Here is a 21,362-nt window from a genome sequence, read left to right on the forward strand (position 1 = left end):
AGAAGGCTCAGGCTCTTATGACGACTCCATCTACAACAGTGAGGACGGTGTCTTCTCTACTGGGATTGATGGCCTCTTGTATCTTCCTGACGCCACACGCACGGCTGCACATGAGACCGCTGCAGGAGTGCTTGGAGGACCAGTGGGATCAGAGGAAAGGATCTTGGGACGACAAGATTCGCCTGTCACTGCATGCTCTTCAGTCTCTGAAGTGGTGGTGTTCGGCGGAGAATCTCCTCAGAGGGGTTCCCTTTCACAAGGACATTCCCACGCAGACTGTCGTGACGGATGCGTCTCTTCTGGGATGGGGAGCGCACTCCGGGACTCTACAGATTCAAGGCACGTGGTCACCGATGGAGGCCACGTATCACATCAATTTCCTGGAACTCAGGGCTGTTCACTTGGCGCTGAAGGCCTTTCTTCCGTCCTTCCAGACCAACTCTCTGCTTGTACAGACGGACAATACCACCACGATGTATTACCTCAACAAGCAGGGGGGCTCGAGATCGCGCACTCTGTCACAGGAGGCGCAGACGATCTGGCACTGGCTCCTAGCCAGAGGACTGACGATAACGGCCACCCATCTACCAGGTGTGCAGAATGTTCAGGCAGACGCACTGAGCAGACTGCTCCAGGAAAACCACGAATGGGTCATAAACAACGAAGTACTAGGAGAAGTCTTCGCAAGGTGGGGAACTCCAGACGTAGATTTGTTCGCCACCGCCGAAAACAGCAAGTGCAGAGACTTCGCCTCCAGGTACTTCCAACAAGGGACGCTGGGGAATGCGTTATGGATCAACTGGATGAACAGCTTTCTGTACGCCTTTCCTCCCATTCCCCTGATTCCGGCGGTGCTCATCAAGCTGGCCCGGTCCAGAGCTCGGATGATACTCATCGCCCCGGAGTGGCCCAGGCAGTGGTGGTTCACGGACCTACTTCACCGGTCTCTCCTTCCTCACATTCGGTTGCCATGCAGGCCGGACCTTCTCACGAAGTTCGGGGGACGGATGTTACACCCCAACCTCTCGTCTTTGAGTTTGGCGGCATGGCTCCTGAGATAGTGCAAAATGGCCATCTGAATCTGCCCGATGATTGCATGGACATACTGAAGGAGTCTAAGAGACCTTCCACTCGGACTTCATATGCTTACAAGTGGAAGAGGTTTTGTATCTGGTGCCAGTCTAAGAACCATGATCCTACGACCTGCAAGGAAGATGTCATCCTTCCTTACCTTTTACATTTGGCGCAGTCTGGCCTTAATGTCCATTCCATAAAGGTACATCTTGCTGCATTGACTACCTACAGGAAATGCCCTTCACAGACTTCCTTTTTCCAGATCCCTGTGATCAAAGATTTTCTGGAAGGCTTGAAGAAAGTATTCCCTCCTGTCAGGCTTCCCTCGCCTTCATGGGAATTGAATGCGGTGCTGTCCAGATTGATGAAGGAGCCTTTTGAACCTATTCATAAGGCTTCGTTACAGCACCTGTCCTGGAAGGCGGCGTTCCTCGTGGCCATTACATCGGCCCGCAGGGTGAGTGAAATTCAGGCGTTGTGTTGTAATGAACCTTATACTGTATTTCATGCTGCTAAGGTTGTTATGCGTACTCACCCTAAATTTCTTCCCAAGGTTATTTCTGATTTTCATGTCAACCAGACTATAACTTTGCCTACGTTTTTTCAGAACCCTTCATCCCCAGCGGAGAGGTCTCTCCATTCCCTGGATGTTAAGAGGGTGTTGAAATTTTATCTGGATAAAGCCAAAGATATTCGTAGGTCTGACCAGTTGTTCATCAATTATGGGTCGGTCAGGACGAGTCTTGCGACCTCGAAGCAGTCCATCTCTAGGTGGATTGTGTCCTGCATACAATTGTGTTATCAAAAGGCTAATAAGACCTTAGGAGGTAAGCCTAAGGCTCATTCCACCAGGGGCAAAGCTGCCACGACGGCTCTGCTCCGTAACGTGCCGATTGCTGAAATCTGCAAGGCAGCCACTTGGAAGTCGGTTCATACCTTTGCTAAGCATTACTGCCTGGACACTGACGCCAGGGCAGACGCTCAGGTTGGGCAGGCTTCGCTGCGGAATTTGTTCGCACAGTAGTGGCGTTATGTATTTATTCTCCACCGCCGCTTTGGTGTGGGGATGGGCTTGCCATTCTATTCACTAGATTATGACTATACACAGAGATCCCCTACTACAGAAGGAGTAGTTTCTGTCCTGTAACTCAAGTTCTGTAGTAGGGGTATCTCTGTTATAGTCATAAGCGCCCGCCCTCCTCCCCGGTGGAGATTTTTCATCATGTAAAGAATGCGACAGGTCTGGCGTGCTTCGCCTTCAAAAAGAACTGAAAGTAGAGGGACCTGCTATGCATTCTGGGATACTGGGAGAAGTTCTGGAAAGTTCTCTTAAAGGCACAGTATCCTATTTAAAGCCACATAATGGCAGCCTATGGGGCTTGTCTGTCCCTACCTTCCTCTCTATCATTCCTGAGTCTTTGACTGGGGGAGGCAGGTTTCTCTATGGTAGAAACTAGCAGGCTGTGCTGTGTGTGGTGTTTTTTTGGTGGAATTTCTAGTTGAAGTACTGGACAGTGTAGCCTGTGGATATAGGCTGCATTATTTGTCTTTAAATTCTCTCTTAAGTGTCTTTGCAGTGTCTGCATTATTTTTGACAACTTAAGAGATTATTTTTGATTGCCGGGGTCCACGCACATGGGCGGGACTATTCACTAGATTATGACTATAACAGAGATACCCCTACTACAGAACTGGAGTTACAGGACAGACACTGCTCCATCGCCCCCATACTGGTAAAAACTAAGATGTATCTTGACCGAATACACAAACTGCATCTTACATTGGTTGGACGCACCAATGTAATAAAGATGATCATCTTACCTAAGTTTTTGTATCTCTTCAGGACAATACCGCTGACCTTGAAGGCAAATGGTTTGTTGCTATTGAACAACTTATAAATAGATTTATCTGGGCACAGGGTAAAACTAGGAGGGCACTTCGGTTCTAGACCCTTCCAAGGGATAGAGATGGATGGGGAGTCCCTGATTTTAGACTATATTATTGGGCTGCGGCCATTCAGTATATGTGCAGTTTGATGGGGGGAGACGCTACAGACCCACAAATAACGATAGGATCATCTGATATATATGCAATTCTTATGGTGGACAATCCAGAGAATTGCTTTTTGAAGATATCCGATCCAAATTACTTCAAAAGAACGAGGTTTAAGACACTCAAGGCAGCATATACAATTTGGTCATCATTTTGTAAAAAGCTGGGGCTTGGAAGGTTTAATGCCTACACACAAATAAATGGAAACACCTCTCTTCCTAGAGAGATTTTTGGAGATTCAGTGATGATGGATTGGGGACAACGGGGGAAAAGCAAGCTGGGTAACTTGATAGCCGTAAATGGGGTTCTTCAGTTTTCTGATATACAGCGGTTGTATGATATTCCTAGCAATCGTTTTATTTTTAATTTTGGCAAATTCGGAGCTACTTGACAAACAAAAAGGGGGGTAATGCTGGATTTGGAAATGTCGGGGTCATGGATGTAATTGAAGCAGGGACAGATTGTACAATTAGGCGGTGTTATGCAGAGCTAGCAGCGCTTAAGTCGGACGACTTGGATAAATTTGGCGAAAAATGGCTAGAAAAAAATACAGGTGGGCAGGGAAACGTTTTTGTGCTCTCTTGAGCAGGGGCAAACTCTATTATGTTCTGCATCCTTACAAGCGCAACATTATAAAGCAGTATTTTTTCTCTATCATAAGCCTGCTAAGATTGCACAGTGGGGTGGGACTTTAGGAATCTGCTGTCCCCGGTGTGATGCCTGATTGGCTGAGAGCGTACATCTGTTTGCAACATGTCCCCAGCTCAGTGGTTTGCACAAAGAAATTGAAACTTTTTTGGATTGCACATTAAGAATGAAAGTCATACTTACGCCAGCTTGGATTATGCTAGGTGTGGGGGAGGGGGAGCAATCTTGCAAATATTTCTGGTTTATGGCTCTGGCAGTTTTAAGATTGTGTGTAGCAACAGCCTGGTTGGATAAAACCCCCCATAATTTCATCTGTGGTTGGCTAAACTGCTGGCAATATATAATTTAGAAAAAGGGATATATGATAGGAAAGGGAAAAAAGGTAAAATTCTCGGTAAACTCATATGGGAACCAATCATGAAATGGAAGGAGAGTAGTTAAGGGGAAGGTAGAGATATTGAAAACTGCGATTTCTTGCTTTCTTTTGCTTTTTCTTCTTCTTTTTCTTTGTTTTCTCTTATTAGATTGCTAGCATTTATGATTAACTACAAATTCTCTATGCCTCCTTTTTATTGTTTTTTGTTCTTTTTCTGGTTTATAATGGAAAAAACTTTGTATTTGACTGTGCTATGTGTAAAAAGTAAAAAATGCAAATAATAAAACAAATATATATAAAAAAAAAAAGAGTGCCATTGTGGAGTCTGGAGCAGGGATGTTGTGGTCTTGTGGTATAAAAGGCACCATTAGTTGCCTCGTTAACCTTGGTCCGAGGAAGAGGTTGAAGTTCATGCTAGTTTCCATGTGTTTATTCCATTAAATGTACTTACCCACCTCCATTTTACAACAGTCCTTTAGAAAGTAATGTAGCCATACAGTAAATTTCTATTAAACCTTTCTGTATATGTTCAGGATGCTCTGTTCAGAACAATAGCATTGAAAATCAGTTTACATTTGTATCCCATAACCGCACTCCCTTGTTTGGACCTTGCAGCCCTTTGTGCAGATTTTTAACACTGTGACAAAAGGAGATGAAACTTGCAGGGAACGTGCTTAACCCATAAAAAGTCATTTGTGTTGTGCAGTGAATCCAAGGCACTACATAGGTGAAACAGGAAGCTGAGCATTTGGATAGGCATGGCAAATCAATCTACGTAGTGACTATTTCACAGATAATTTTCTTTGGGTTATTTTTCCTTATTGTAGCTTAACCGTGCCATCTTGTTTCAAGTATACTCAGCTGCCATTTTTGCCATGGACCTGCTAAGCTTTTTCAAAACCCATTACCATGCACTAAATCCTACTATCTGCTTGTTCCAAGAGAAATCCATTTCAAGTTTTTGGTGGTTCATTTACTGTGGGGACCACCCTACCTGGACCCATTGCCTATTGCATTTCTCCTCTTATCCCACTACCCCTTACACAGGCAGATCCAAGACCATATTACACAAGTGCCCTGGGGGTGCAACGGGCGTTTGCACCTGCTTTCAGTGCCCCTGGGGTCCTTTGGTATTACCAAAGAGGCTGCCAATGTTTGTCCGGCCCCTTCTCTAATACCGATAGTGCTGGCGCACATATGGCGCCAGTTCTATCACCAGAGGGGGTTCTCTCCTTTGCATGGGGCGTGGCGCCATGTAAATGAGGTAAACCCTTTGTCTTCTTTGCCATATTATAGCCGCTGGTGCAGAGGCAAAAAAGCCACCTGAAGGCACACTGACGGTGGGACACCTAAAAGATGACGCACTGTCTGTGTGGCAGCCCTCAGGACGGATAAGTGGGCCCCATGGACCCCAGGCATCCCCTTGCAGGCGGTTGCAGTCACTCCCTGCACCCACCTACAAGGGGATCTCTAATCCCGCCTGGACAGTAAAACACGTAGTGGCTTCAAAGCAGCTGCTCTGTTTTTCACCTGAATGTGCTGCCTCCCGTGCAGCGCAAGTTCGCGGCTGCCCTGGGTGCAGTGCATTCATCCTAATACAGTGCATTTACTTGGTTTGTGCTGGGCACACCTTTTAAAAGGTGTGCCCGGCGCAAACCAGGAAAATTTGCCATATGTATAACTTGGCCCCTGTAGTCTCCATGGCACACCCAACTCTTGGCAATCTAGCAGTCCCCACCACTGCCATATCTCTCTCTACTGTGCTGTTGCACTCCAACAAGCACTTGAGCGACAAGAATACAGTCTGCCATTTGCTTTCAGATTTTTGGGGATGTATGTAATGCAGCTTTATTGTGATCAGGAGTCTGCTAGAAGGAATTAGTGTGCAGTATTGAAAATCGCAACCGCTAGCCCCTATAGGTTTAGTCATTTTTCTTTCAATAATTTATCATTTCTAAATTTGAATGTGAGATGGCTGGTGTTTACAAATTAGCTAAAAGGTTGTTAAATTTGTGTGAAGCAATTTTCATGGAGAATTAGAACATTGAAACTGTGTTGGACATTTAGATTGACGGTCGTAATCATCAGATGAGGCAGGAAATCTTGCACAACACACTTTTTATTTCACTAGCTTTAGTACCATCATGGAGAAACTTGGCCAGCTTGTGTGCATGTGTTTAATGAGTTCTCAGTATAGCCGGAACTGAAGTTTGGAATTCCACTAGCTAGTTCTTCCGTTATTAATGCCACAAGTTAAATTGACTCGACTGGAGTCTTGGGATGGAGCTTCTTATCTTTTTGCGAGTGCACAATGACTCTAGTGTGGGTGGTGATCAATTTCAAATGCTTGGTACGCAGGAGCAGATGGTTCCTCTGGTGTATATGCTGTTGCATGGTGTTGCTTGTCTTGTGGGCTTGCCAGAGTGAAATTGACCGGATCTCTGTTTCCTGTTTATCTCAGGACGTGGACGCTCTGCGGGACTCCAGAATACCTTGCACCGGAGGTGATCCAAAGTAAGGGCCATGGCAGAGCCGTGGACTGGTGGGCTCTGGGCATCCTGATATTTGAGATGCTTTCCGGGTGAGTAAATCTTTAAAGGGGCATTACGTGATCAAAATCATACTCCCTGTTTTCTCATATCTCCTACTGCTCTTAATAATAAGCATACATCTGCATCCCTGAGGTTTTAGGCTTCTCCACTTTAGGGAATTTCTGATATTAGTCATAATACAAAACTCTTACTCAAAGGGTCCCAGTTTCACCAGTAAATGTATTGCTCAATAAGTAAGAAAATGTGAATATATTGGAGTCATGCTCTTTTGTAGGGTACATACTTTTTTTGTCATTTAGACATGCCCTAAGATGCTGCACCGGTACCTCCCAAAGCCCAAATAGTGAGAGTAAAATTCTAGTAGATTCTCAGCTGTTCCACAGTGCACTGCATTTTGTTGTGTGAATATACGCTATTGGTTTTAATGCATTGAAAGTGCTTCTTTCCAGATAGCCATTTTTAGGTCTCGACTATTCTTTCCCGTAAGGGATAAATAGACGAGAGTTTAGAGGGCAAACCAAGCTCTGAAACCATTGCGGATTTCGTCGAGTTCATGTGGTGCACTCGTGCGGAACGCGTGTCCACATCAAAGCCATCAGCCTCCCTCCCACAGGCATTGAAGCTTCCCCAGCGTGCGCTCGGCCTCAGGCATTCACCCCAGCGCGCGCTCGGCCTCACTTCTCCTCCCCCCTAATTACATCCCTGCTGTTTCACTTTCACGGCGCGAGGCCCTGCTTCAAAGGGATCCGCTCCCCCGCCCCCTGCTTCACACTTCATCTCGCTCGCCTGCATCTCTCTCCTTACACACTTTTGTGCCTCGCTGTGCTCCTCTTTCCTGGGCTCTCTTCCTCTCGCGCTTTTCTTCTCCCCTCGTGCTTTTCTGCCCCTCTCTCCGATATATGCACCTCTCTTTTATTACCTAAACTTTCTGCCCATCTTCCCCCTTGTTATTTTTTGTTTTACTGAATGGGTGGCTGGGTGTCCACGAAATCTTTCCGACAGTTACATCCTGCCAATGTCAGCATGGCGCCGTGACCCTGCTGTCACCCCATGCCTGGCGCAGGGCTGCCTCTGCCGTCCACAAGCCATGCACAAACACTGGCCGTTATTCCCGCTGCACTTCAAAAGAATCCACTCCCCTGCCCCCGCCGTTTCTGTTCTTTTTTAGAAGGTCTGCAATGACTTGGCTGTTTAAGAATGTGTGTTACTGTCTTGTTTGTCTTGTCTTTATGTTCGTTAGGAAGCCTTCCATCCATGAACTATTCTAGCGTTACACACCCATCTTTACCAAAATTGATGTCTGTGAGTTAGCGGCTCTGCCGAGTATTGCTTTTAATGGGTAGTTTTGGAGACTTTGTGAATGTTATAGTAATTGGAAAACTTGCCTTACGATGACAGTACTGCCACCGCTTCCGCGATAATAGCGTTTCTAGCATAACTTAAAAGTAGACGCTGCATTCTATGTTGGTTTCAGAACTCCCCTCACTCCTACCCATACCGGTGCCACGTAAGCTGGCGCAGATGGCGGGGCTCGAATCCGTTGCCTTGTCTACCGAGGCTCCGGCGGACAAGCTTCATGAATGTTTGACATAAATCACCTCATCTCCCTATGGCTCCCTCCACCTCCTCCCGCACTGTGCTACCGCTCCAACAGAGGAAATCAAAATGTATGTGGCCTTTGCATTGGGATTCGCTTATTTTACAATGTGAATGGCTGGTGGAAATAATTTGCACACCCTGTTTTAATGCGAAGCACTGTCAGTATAAGTGCCTTTGTTTTTTAAGTCTGTATTTTAAAATTGGACAGCAATCCTATGGAAACGAAAATGGCTTAGCGGTTTTAGCAGCAAAGTTACTATTCCAATCACTCCGAAGGCAAGGGTTGGAGTAGGACTGCTGCCAGCTAATTATATTCTACTGTAATGTCCCATAGTATTTTGATGATGTTTAGGGCATCATTATTTTAAAGATATTAGGATCTGATCTCTTGATCACTAAATATTTTTATTTAAAAAATATTAGGTTCTGGTCTTCATCACGAAACTACATTACATAAACATTGCTACTAATGTTAACAGTAGCAAATGCATGACAAAATCTGGTTTGGGCGTGCAGAGTTAAAGATATTTGACTAACACAATGTTTCCGGTCACCTCCCAAGATCAGCTAGTTTGTAAGTATCTCATGTTGACACCCTCAAGTGTCAAAAACATAATTTATAGATTCATTCAGCAAATGGGTATAGTCCATGGTGACTGCGGCACAGGAGAAATGAAATTGTGAGCAATATGTGATTCTGCGAATTAGCCGGATTTAGAATCATGCCTAAAGCAGCTGAAGGGGCTTGAGGACGTGAGCAGTTCTGAGTTGCAGACAGCTAAAACTAAATTAGTAATGTTCTTTAATCAACATGATTTAAATATTTACTTACACTATACGCACTCTAACCTCAGTGGCCAGTACGAGCCAGCATCACTCAGTCCACCACAGCACCACCACAGCATCACTCTGGAACACTCCAGCATCACTCAGCACCACCACAGCACCACTCAACGCTACCACAGCATCACTCAGCGCCACCCCAGCATCACCTGCGCCACCCCAGCATCACCTGCGCCACCCCAGCATCACCTGCGCCACAGCATCACTCAGCACCACCCCAGCATCACTCAGCACCACCCCAGCATCACTCAGCGCCACCCCAGCATCACTCAGCGCCACCCCAGCATCACTCAGCGCCACCCCAGCATCACTCAGCGCCACCCCAGCATCACTCAGCGCCACCCCAGCATCACTCAGCACCACCCCAGCATCACTCAGCACCACCCCAGCATCACTCGGCGCCACCCCAGCATCACTCGGCGCCACCCCAGCATCACTCAGCGCCACCCCAGCATCACTCGGCGCCACCCCAGCATCACTCGGCGCCACCCCAGCATCACTCGGCGCCACCCCAGCATCACTCGGCGCCACCCCAGCATCACTCGGCGCCACCCCAGCATCACTCGGCGCCACCCCAGCATCACTCGGCGCCACCCCAGCATCACTCGGCGCCACCCCAGCATCACTCGGCGCCACCACAGCATCACTCGGCACCACCACAGCATCACTCGGCGCCATAACAGCATCACTCGGCGCCACCACAGCATCACTCGGCGCCACCACAGCATCACTCGGCGCCACCACAGCATCACTCGGCGCCACCACAGCATCACTCGGCGCCACCACAGCATCACTCGGCACTACCACAGCATCACTTGGCACTACCACAGCATCACTCAGCGCCACCACAGCACCACTCAGCGCCACCCCAGCACCACTCAGCACCACCCCAGCACCACTCAGCGCCACCCCAGCATCACTCAGCACCACCCCAGCACCACTCAGCGCCACCCCAGCACCACTCAGCGCCACCCCAGCACCACTCAGCGCCACCCCAGCATCACTCAGCGCCACAACAGCATCACTCAGCGCCACAACAGCATCACTCAGCGCCACCACAGCATCACTCAGCACCACCACATCACCACTCAGCAGCACCACCACATCACCACTCAGCAGCACCACCACATCACCACTCAGCAGCACCACCACATCACCACTCAGCAGCACCACCACATCACCACTCCGCAGCACCACCACAGCACCACTCTGCAGCACCACTCCGCACCACCGCAGCACCACTCCGCAGCACCACTCAGCACCACCGCAGCACCACTCAGCACCACCGCAGCACCACTCAGCACCACCACATTATCACTCAGCACCACCACATTATCACTCAGCACCACCACATTATCACTCAGCACCACCACATTATCACTCAGCACCACCACATTATCACTCAGCACCACCACATTATCACTCAGCACCACCACATTATCACTCAGCACCACCACATTATTACTCAGCACCACCACATTATCACTCAGCACCACCACATTATCACTCAGCACCACCACAGCAACACTCAGCAGCACCACTCAGCACCAACACAGCACCACTCAGCACCAACACAGCACTACGTAGCACCACCACATTATCACTCAGCACCACCACATTATCACTCAGCATCACAACTCAGCAGCACCACCACATCACCACTCAGAAGCACCACCACATCACCACTCAGCAGCACCACCACATCACCACTCAGCAGCACCACCACATCACCACTCAGCAGCACCACCACATCACCACTCAGCAGCACCACCACATCACCACTCAGCAGCACCACCACAGCACCACTCCGCAGCACCACCACAGCACCACTCTGCAGCACCACTCCGCACCACCGCAGCACCACTCCGCAGCACCACTCAGCACCACCGCAGCACCACTCCGCACCACTCAGCACCACCACATTATCACTCAGCACCACCACATTATCACTCAGCACCACCACATTATCACTCAGCACCACCACATCATCACTCTGCACCACCACAGCAACACTCAGCACCAACACAGCACCACTCAGCACCAACACAGCACCACGTAGCACCACCACATTATCACTCAGCACCACCACAGCAACACTCAGCACCACCACAGCAACACTCAGCACCATCACAGCAACACCACAGCATCACTCAGCGCAATCCCAGGTTATAGGTGTCACATTTGCGAAAGTATAACTATTGGCATTGTAAATGACAAAGCTATTAATTTCGCTATTTTCAAAACCAACACATAAAATAAAAAAATGTCATTTACAAGACCAATAGCTCAAACTTTCCTAATGCGAGACCTATTGCATTGCAAATGCTTGTTATAAAAGCTTAAAACTACCACACTTTTAGAGTTTTTTTTGTTTTGTTTTTAAGTGGAGCACAAAACAATGATTTTTTTCTTGTTCTGGACCTAGACTTGCTGGAGAAGTAGAGTGCTAGCAAAACTATTTGGTGAATAGTAGTGGGACTGTGCCGGTTAGCCTGTTCCTTGGCTTAGAAGTGGGGTCCCAGTGACCCGGGTTACCAAACTGTTTGTCCATTCTATGAGCTTTGTGGGTTGGCACTTAACAAAATATAAAAAGGAACTCAGTAACATTTCTAGTGTAAGTTTTCTTTCCTTGTTGATATTCGCTGTGCAGGTGATCTTCACCACATTTGTGTTCTTCCTGATGCAGCTTTTTCAAACGAGGTATTACTGTACTTTAATCGCTTTATCAATCAAATTAGGAGGCTGGATTTGTAGCAGTGACAAGTGAAAGAAAATGCATGCAGTTCAGGTGGACATTAAAAACTGACGCAGTCTGTAGTGGTCAGAGTAAACATACTGGGAGGGTTACTAAAATGCAAATTGTGCGACACCATTTTAACCTTCCTATGTACTTTGGAGAGCTTCCATCTACTGTTGCTTTTGAACCAAACCTTTTATTGATAGAAGCAGGGCTCGAGTCGGGGTACCACGCGGGTGGACTGCGTCCCCCCACTTATTTTACTGGGAGCTCGATAACTCGAGCAAATGGTGCTACACATTCACTCTTTGGCCTCTCTGGTGCGAGATCGGAGCCCATTTAGGAACTCTGCTCACGCGTTGGTTTCTCTGATGCAATCGCATCTAAGGTGTGAGCGGGGGAGGCAATGAGTCTGATGGTGCAAGACACCTATCGTGACTCCACTTCCTGTTGTGACGTCAGCATCCTGCCACTTCTTTTTAGGACTTGTGACCTGGATAGAAATGTTAATGTACCTAAAATCCAACAAATTCAAAGTCCGACCCACCAAAGTGTGCCTTTTAGAGATGTAGTACTGTTGTCAAACAAAGTAAAGATGACTATTCATTTAATCACTTTATTTTTTTTTTTACATATAGTGTCTCTATAGGGGAAGGGTTTGTCAGCTTCTCTGAATTCACTCTTTTGTTTCCAAACAACTATTGACAAAGCCAATAGGTATCACATGTTGGCTTTTATCCAATACAAACCATTGCTGTTGCCACTTCATATGACCATTGGCCATAGGGAAAAAAAATGATTGCTGATCAATATTATAACACATAATTAGGCTTTCCTGTTTTCATTTTCTATTTTTGGTAAATTCTGTTGGGGTTTTTTCTGTTTTTTCAATACCTTAAAAAAACAGTGGTTATCAGTTGTTACACATTTTCACGCCAATAAAAACAGAAACTGTGTTTTTCTGGTGCCTTTGGATTTTTTTTTAAATTTGAATTATTGCTTGCTTTCTGCATTGATAGTGCATGTGTATAGGTAGCGTGTGCACAGGATATATGAGGACCAAATAAATGTTTACTGTAGCAGAATGGACTACAAAGTCAATAGCATTCTTCATTAACTCTGAAGGTTGTAAATATGCTTTCATCATACCATCTAGCAAGGGACAAGGATCTCCTACAGGGAAGTATTTTAGCTCAGGTATAGTTTTTGACAGGCCATCATACAACCTTTTTTATACGTAGCTTAATTACTGTAAATACAAACAATACCACTCAATTCTTTATTGAACTTGGTAGGAACTTTTTTCAGCAGCATTCCGAGTGACACTGTGTTCCATATTTACCAAACGTCTGGTGTCATGTTTTCAACACTATCTCAGATGCTTGGTGACAACATTCTTTTCACGTACACCTGTCACTACATCTTGCATTGAATGTTTGAAGACTGGGGTGTTTGGCAATTCACTTACAATCAATAATGACTCACTAGAAAAGGGGGCTGATTTATCAAAGGATTGCACCCATTCTCCGTCTGTGGATAAATGTGATTCTACATATTCGGAAAGATTCTTGTGAAACCAGCCATTTTACCTATCAGTGAAATCAAATATAGCCAAAATTTCAAATACGATTTGGATATTTCCTGATTTGTCCACAGTTTATAAAGTAACTAAATAAGACCTAAAACATGCTTCTAAACACTGCATATTTAGACCAAAGACCACAAAACTGAAAAAAGAAGGAAGAAGAGACAATGTTTTAGGGACATCCCTGAACAACAAAACTCAAGCAAAATAATGTTAGCCCAGTCTTTCTTGATACTACCTTGTATAACAAAGTTATATTGTATTGGCCACTTCAGGAAGAAATAAAAATAACTCCCTCATCTTTTCTTTTCTTTGAATGGCACTTAGTTTGTGGTTGCAAGGGTGTTTTTTCCAGTGTTTATATGTTTACACAGGTAGTGGCTATTTTCCTTTTGTGGGGGTTTATCAGTTATCATAGGTTTAAATCTTAACCCAGATAGCCTACACACAATCTATATATGCCTGTGCTTCATTACTCATTTTCACATATGCATCCCGATGCTTTTGCGCCAATTCTGTTTTCATTTACCGTTCCATGAGCTAGACATTAATCCTAATCCTGGTGCAGTAAAATAAAACATGGGTGTGTGTGTATGTGTGTGTGTATATGTATATATATATATATATATATATATATATATATATAAGCACAAGGTTTGTAGCTGTTCCCAAGCCTCTTGTTCGGCGGGCTCACGGCTGGGGTAGCCACCCCCAAATTACTCACACGTACAATCCGGCGCAATCCTTTCCCAAGTAGATCAAAAGGAATTACACAGGAGCCGTGGCCTCTATTTCAGTGCAGATTTATTGCAGACACAAACGTCCTACGCGTTTCGGAGTGGAACACTCCTTCGTCACGGGCAAACTTTGTGCATTTCATCTTTGTTAATAAAGTAAATCAACATGTCACGTGATACAATCAACATAAACAAAATACTTCTTCATATTATAAATCATATGAGTATTTACAATTATTTAAGGTTTTCTTGTGTAAACGGAAGAAAATGACTAGCATATCATTGGACAGTAATTATCCATGTTAAGAAATTCATAGTTTACGAATAGCGCGTTCGAGTGGCGCGTTCGAATAGCACTCATTAACTTATGGCAGTTAAAGATCCTCTTACAAATGTTTTTACAAATGTTTACTGACTCCAAAATGGAATGAACAGTGCTTAAGTCTGGTCGACAAAAAAACGGTTAAACAATAAAATACCGCATAAATACATTACTGTCGGCCGTCCTGGGATTTGAACCCCTATTGTTCAAAAGTGAAGCAGTGGTATATTAGCCAATGCAAGGCCTGTAAATACAGCAGCAGTATTAAATCGGTGAAATTCAACAATAATGAGGCCCCATGGGTTATACAAAAACATTTGAATTGTAATACGGGATATGTGGTGTATATTCTCAAGTGTCCATGTTCTAAGTACTATATAGGAAGCACCATCCATCCAGGAAAGAAAAGAGTGTTAGAACATTTGAGAGCTATTAATAAAAATGACAAAACATACCCAGTAGCCCGGCATTTTCAAGAGAATCACAACAGTAATGCCAATCTTATCAAATTTGCTGCCATTGATTGTGTTTTTCCCAATACAAGAGGTGGCAACAGATTGCTAGAACTCAGAAAATTAGAATCCAGATTCATTATTAGATTCAACACCATGGTGCCCCATGGGTTGAATATGGATGAAGAGTTATCAGTACATTTATACTAAAACATATGTTTGGATCAAATTGTTCATGCATACCTGCCGTTGTCTCTGCTTGCTGTTTTTTAGAAATTTTGTGTGATGTTTTTAAGTAACTTTTGTTACGATATGAAGATTTTAATAGACATTCTGTCTTTTTTAAGGTAACAGATGCTTGGGGAAGAAAAGATGAATTGGCTACCCTCTGAACAGTTTGCCCACATGGGCAGCACTCCAGCAAAATTCTCTCATTATGATTTAGCCCACTGGGGCGCTAATGAACTGTGCCAAACTAATGTGAATATGTCCTATCAGGACCCCTATGTTCTTTAAATGAGTTTGATAGACTCTACGTTATGGAAGTAGATAGCGCGTAGCCTGAGTGCTGACATTTGTATATGCATGGGCTTCCCTTAAAATTGAGAATGGTTTATATCAAACAGTGACGGTTATGTTTGATAAAGTTTTTTGCTTTTGAAATTCACGAATTAGCAGTAGTATTCACGTATAGAATCTACTGGATATCAGCAATAACTTGTGAACTATGATTTATCAGTTTTATATAAATGCATGCCCACTGGGGCATTTATAACCAATGTTGCAGGACTTCAATCTGGTTGATTAGGCTGTTTGCAGCATTTCTATCTATACCATTCACTAAGCCAGCCCAGCACAAGCAGCACTCATTCGGGGCGATATGAGAGAATACTCCCGTGGCACTGTGGGCTAATATACCACTGCTTCACTTTTGAACAATAGGGGTTCAAATCCCAGGACGGCCGACAGTAATGTATTTATGCGGTATTTTATTGTTTAACCGTTTTTTTGTCGACCAGACTTAAGCACTGTTCATTCCATTTTGGAGTCAGTAAACATTTGTAAAAACATTTGTAAGAGGATCTTTAACTGCCATAAGTTAATGAGTGCTATTCGAACGCGCCACTCGAACGCGCTATTCGTAAACTATGAATTTCTTAACATGGATAATTACTGTCCAATGATATGCTAGTCATTTTCTTCCGTTTACACAAGAAAACCTTAAATAATTGTAAATACTCATATGATTTATAATATGAAGAAGTATTTTGTTTATGTTGATTGTATCACGTGACATGTTGATTTACTTTATTAACAAAGATGAAATGCACAAAGTTTGCCCGTGACGAAGGAGTGTTCCACTCCGAAACGCGTAGGGCGTTTGTGTCTGCAATAAATCTGCACTGAAATAGAGGCCACGGCTCCTGTGTAATTCCTTTTGATCTACTTGGGAAAGGATTGCGCCGGATTGTACGTGTGAATATATATAAACTATTATCGGACAATCACTTAAAACTTTTGAATAAAGGTCTTTCCTTTTGCCCAACGAAAACAATGAACACACCAAATGCCCGCATCGACCTCTATAAATTCTGCAGGAAGGTGAAACTTAAAAAACACTTTGCAGAGAAAACTCAAACGAACAAAAATAAAAAAACATGTGCCCTGGATAGTCATACGATAACAACAGTTACACAGAAAGATCTAACTGCCATGATTACCTTAACATCAATTAAAGAGATCCCTTCTGAAAGCCAAAGAGACAACACCATCACTCCGGAAATGGAAAAAGACTTCTGTGATAACATTGGCCTACCCACCAACATAGGTGGAAACAGTGGACTTAAAAGAGCCTCCAAATTCTGTCCTCAACTGCCCCCGGGGAATAAGGTTGACTTATTCCAAGAACTAATGGTGGAGGAAATAATGAAGATCTCAGATAGATCTACGAAACGAGGACAAAGTGAAAAACAGAATCTTTCTTTGGATGAGCGGAGAGCAATGATGGACCTAAAAAAAGACACCTCTATAATCATTAAATCCTCTGATAAAGGGGGCAATCTTGTTATCCAGAACGTCGTGGATTATATTGAAGAAGCCAACCGGCAACTCCTCATCCAGGACCATTATGAGAAATTAAACATAAATCCACTAGAAAGTTGGACAAATGAATACCATGCAAAACTGTTAAACTGGAAAGATAGGGGTCTGCTGGACTTCGATGAATACAGCTATTTGAAAACAAATAACCCGATTATGGCCACCATATACTTCTTACCAAAAATCCATAAGTCACTAGTAAAACCACCAGGGAGGCCTATAGTGAGTTCAATTGGGTCTCTATTAGAATCAACATCAAGATTCATTGACATCTTCCTGATGCACTATGTGACTACTCAGCCCTCTTTTTTAAGGGACACAATGGATTTTTTGCAGAAAATTTCTACCTGTGAATGGAAACCAACTTATCAAATGACAACAATTGATGTGACATCACTGTACACCTCAATACGCCACGAGGATGGCATTGAGGCTGTAAAAGAGATCCTCAAAACACGTTCTGTCAATTTCCTGGAACATTCAGTAATGTTATTGGACATGCTCCAATATTGTCTAACACACAACGCATTTCTCTTCCTGGGAGACACATATCTCCAAAAGCAGGGCACCGCCATGGGGACATCTTTTGCGCCCACATATGCAAACATCGTGATGGGGGCATGGGAAACTGAGGTGGTCAGGAAAGACCAGGAAGACCCGGATGGACCCAGAATTAAACTATGGTGTCGTTTTATAGACGATTTATTCGTCATCTGGGATGGAGACGAGGAATCGATAACAAAATTCACAGAAACCTTGAACAACAATCGATTCACTCTAAAATTTACATCAACTACAAGCTCCCAATCATTGATATTTCTGGATGTGGAGGTATTTATCAAGAATAACAAACTTTGCTCCAAAATCCACAGAAAGCCAACTGCATGCAACAGCATCCTGCATGCCAACAGTGGACACCCAACTAGGCTAAAATGGAGCATCCCATACGGACAAATGCTGAGGGCAAAAAGGAATTGCTCTGAAGTAGAGGATCTAGAGGAAGAGATAAACAACATGAGTCTCAGATTCCTCGAAAGGGGATACCCAAATGAAGTCATCATGTCTGCTAGAAATCGGATGCACCTAAAGAAGAGCGAAGAATTGCTGACACCTAAAGATAAGAGATTGCGTAGAAACCAAGAACATGACACAGATTCAAGTAGCACACCAACTAGAATCATTGTGGAATATGACAATCAGAGCACTCAATTAAAGAAAGCCTATAAAAAACACTGGGCAATCTTGCGCATGGACAAAACCCTGAATGAAAGCCTGTCAGCTAACCCGAGCATCACGTATAGAAAGACCTCGTCCCTAAGAGACATACTTACGCAAAGTCATTTGGAAATATGCAGGGAGAAGAAACAGAGATGGCTGACAACACCTGGCTTTTGGAAATGTCATAAGTGTAAGGCCTGTGAACATGGGGAGAACATCAAGCACTATGTACTTCAAAATGGAAGAAAAGAAACCATCTATGACCACATTACATGTGAATCCAAATGTGTTGTCTATCGACTCAAATGTCCTTGTGACAAGTATTACATTGGGAGCACTATAAATAAACTGAAACTGAGGATACTACAACACCTAAGGGCGATCAAGAACAAGGACCCATGCTACCCAATGGCCTCCCACTTCACTGAATACCATCAAAGTGACACCTCCCTTTTGAAATATTCGGGAATCAGACTATGTAAAACACCGGAACGAGGTGGAGATCAATTGCAACTTCTAAGACGTCTAGAATCCCGAATGATATTGAGTATGGGAACGGAGGCACCGTTCGGCCATAATCTGGACGCTGAACTACATGTACATTTGTGACTTCCTGATGAACCAATGATAATGTGGTCATTTGATTAGATTGAATTCCAAGGAATCATGTCTTTACCTAATTGATGCTGGAAACTGTACATGCTGTAATCTATATAGATATTGAACCGGTTAATATTGATGGTCCGATACACACAATGTTTTCACTGAGGAGAGAGATATTGTGGCTTTTTGTCAAATTGAGATTGTAGGGTACTATGAGAATGAGATGTAATGACTTTGGTACTTCACCATAGGAATCTTTCTTAATTTTATAAAAATAATTTTCAAGTTGAATGGGTTGAAAAGAGGCACCTAGATATCTGATCTTATTTAAATATAGAAATTTCACCCAATCTTCTCCTAGATCCCCACATCACCATCTCGTTAGGCTACCACCATACAATCTCTGCCCTACCCATCAGGCTGAATAACCCTCACTCTCTCAACTGATATTGCACAATGTATGAATGAATACCACATGCCACTAGAAGGACCATACTGTAAATAATTGTGAATACTTTATCTAAATTACCGGTTCAACTTCTTTCTTCAATTTCAGGGGTACTTCACGTTAATTTTGTAACACAAATATGTACAAATGAGAAATATTGTAAATACTTTATTTTCTTAAAAGTGATGAGAAAAGAACATGTGGTAGAGTACTTTACACTGATTGATTGTACATAGTTTTGTGTATATACCTTTAAAATGTACAGGCCATGTGTATACTGCTGGGCGGGTTGGTCAAGATGACCATGGAAATGGTAGAGGGTACTTACACTTACAACACACTATTTAAATAAGGTCTAGACCTAGGGACTCTATGGTCCAGTTGAAGGCAGGAGCCGAAACGCGTAGACCGTCCTTTTTTGTTGCACGTTATGTTTGCACTGGTGTGTAAATAATAAAACGCTAAAAAACTACTGCTGCTGTGCCGTGTCCTTTGATCCGTAAGAAGTGGAGAGAAGAAGCTGTGGCAATATATATATATATATATATATATATTTTTGTTGAATACCAATGCCCTGCGCATTTGAAAGGCACACTGACAGCGCCCTGCATTCCAGCTTTCTCACGCAGCCTGCACTTAGCTTTGTTCTTCGTTTTGTCTGACTGCCGACGCGTTTCAAGGCCAGATGGCCCCTTCTTCATGGGCGGAAAATCATGCAAAAGAAACTTGGTTTTGTTTCCGGTTTTTATTAATTTCCATGACCTTCCAAGAAGCGGAAGGTGACTACTTATCCACTGATGGCTTGTGGGGCATGGAGTCCGTAAGTTCAAGCATGAGTTTCAAATTTAAAAGTTCATTATTTCCTTGAGTAGGTGAACAAAGCCCCAGGTCAGGCTCATAAGGGCGTATGGAGCGCTGTGCCATTCCAGCTCTGAGAAGTTCGAAGCTATGGCCTCACATGGCAGGTACTCGGTTCGCTGCCTGCCGGTGATGGTGCACTTTCCACGGCCAAGGCTGCCGTGCAGTAATGTTGAATACCAATGCCCTGCGCATTTGAAAGGCACACTGACAGCGCCCTGCATTCCAGCTTTCTCACGCAGCCTGCACTTAGCTTTGTTCTTCGTTTTGTCTGACTGCCGACGCGTTTCAAGGCCAGATGGCCCCTTCTTCATGGGCGGAAAATCATGCAAAAGAAACTTGGTTTTGTTTCCGGTTTTTATTAATTTCCATGACCTTCCAAGAAGCGGAAGGTGACTACTTATCCACTGATGGCTTGTGGGGCATGGAGTCCGTAAGTTCAAGCATGAGTTTCAAATTTAAAAGTTCATTATTTCCTTGAGTAGGTGAACAAAGCCCCAGGTCAGGCTCATAAGGGCGTATGGAGCGCTGTGCCATTCCAGCTCTGAGAAGTTCGAAGCTATGGCCTCACATGGCAGGTACTCGGTTCGCTGCCTGCCGGTGATGGTGCACTTTCCACGGCCAAGGCTGCCGTGCAGTAATGTTGAATACCAATGCCCTGCGCATTTGAAAGGCACACTGACAGCGCCCTGCATTCCAGCTTTCTCACGCAGCCTGCACTTAGCTTTGTTCTTCGTTTTGTCTGACTGCCGACGCGTTTCAAGGCCAGATGGCCCCTTCTTCATGGGCGGAAAATCATGCAAAAGAAACTTGGTTTTGTTTCCGGTTTTTATTAATTTCCATGACCTTCCAAGAAGCGGAAGGTGACTACTTATCCACTGATGGCTTGTGGGGCATGGAGTCCGTAAGTTCAAGCATGAGTTTCAAATTTAAAAGTTCATTATTTCCTTGAGTAGGTGAACAAAGCCCCAGGTCAGGCTCATAAGGGCGTATGGAGCGCTGTGCCATTCCAGCTCTGAGAAGTTCGAAGCTATGGCCTCACATGGCAGGTACTCGGTTCGCTGCCTGCCGGTGATGGTGCACTTTCCACGGCCAAGGCTGCCGTGCAGTAATGTTGAATACCAATGCCCTGCGCATTTGAAAGGCACACTGACAGCG

The 21,362-nt window shown here is 44.4% G+C and overlaps 1 protein-coding gene across 1 annotated transcript in view; it reads left to right on the top strand.

The window, feature by feature from the left end:
- PRKX (protein kinase cAMP-dependent X-linked catalytic subunit) overlaps positions 1-21,362 on the top strand; it is a 459,846-nt gene that overhangs the window by 311,797 nt on the left and 126,687 nt on the right. Inside the window, exon 4 of the mRNA XM_086934664.1 lies at positions 6,612-6,731. Coding sequence (XP_086790790.1) covers positions 6,612-6,731 — 120 coding nt within the window. The remainder of the gene's footprint in view (positions 1-6,611; positions 6,732-21,362) is intronic.

The sequence above is a fragment of the Lissotriton vulgaris genome, chromosome 8 (assembly GCF_964263255.1).
Source record: "Lissotriton vulgaris chromosome 8, aLisVul1.2, whole genome shotgun sequence".
NCBI classification, from domain to species: Eukaryota; Metazoa; Chordata; class Amphibia; order Caudata; family Salamandridae; genus Lissotriton; species Lissotriton vulgaris.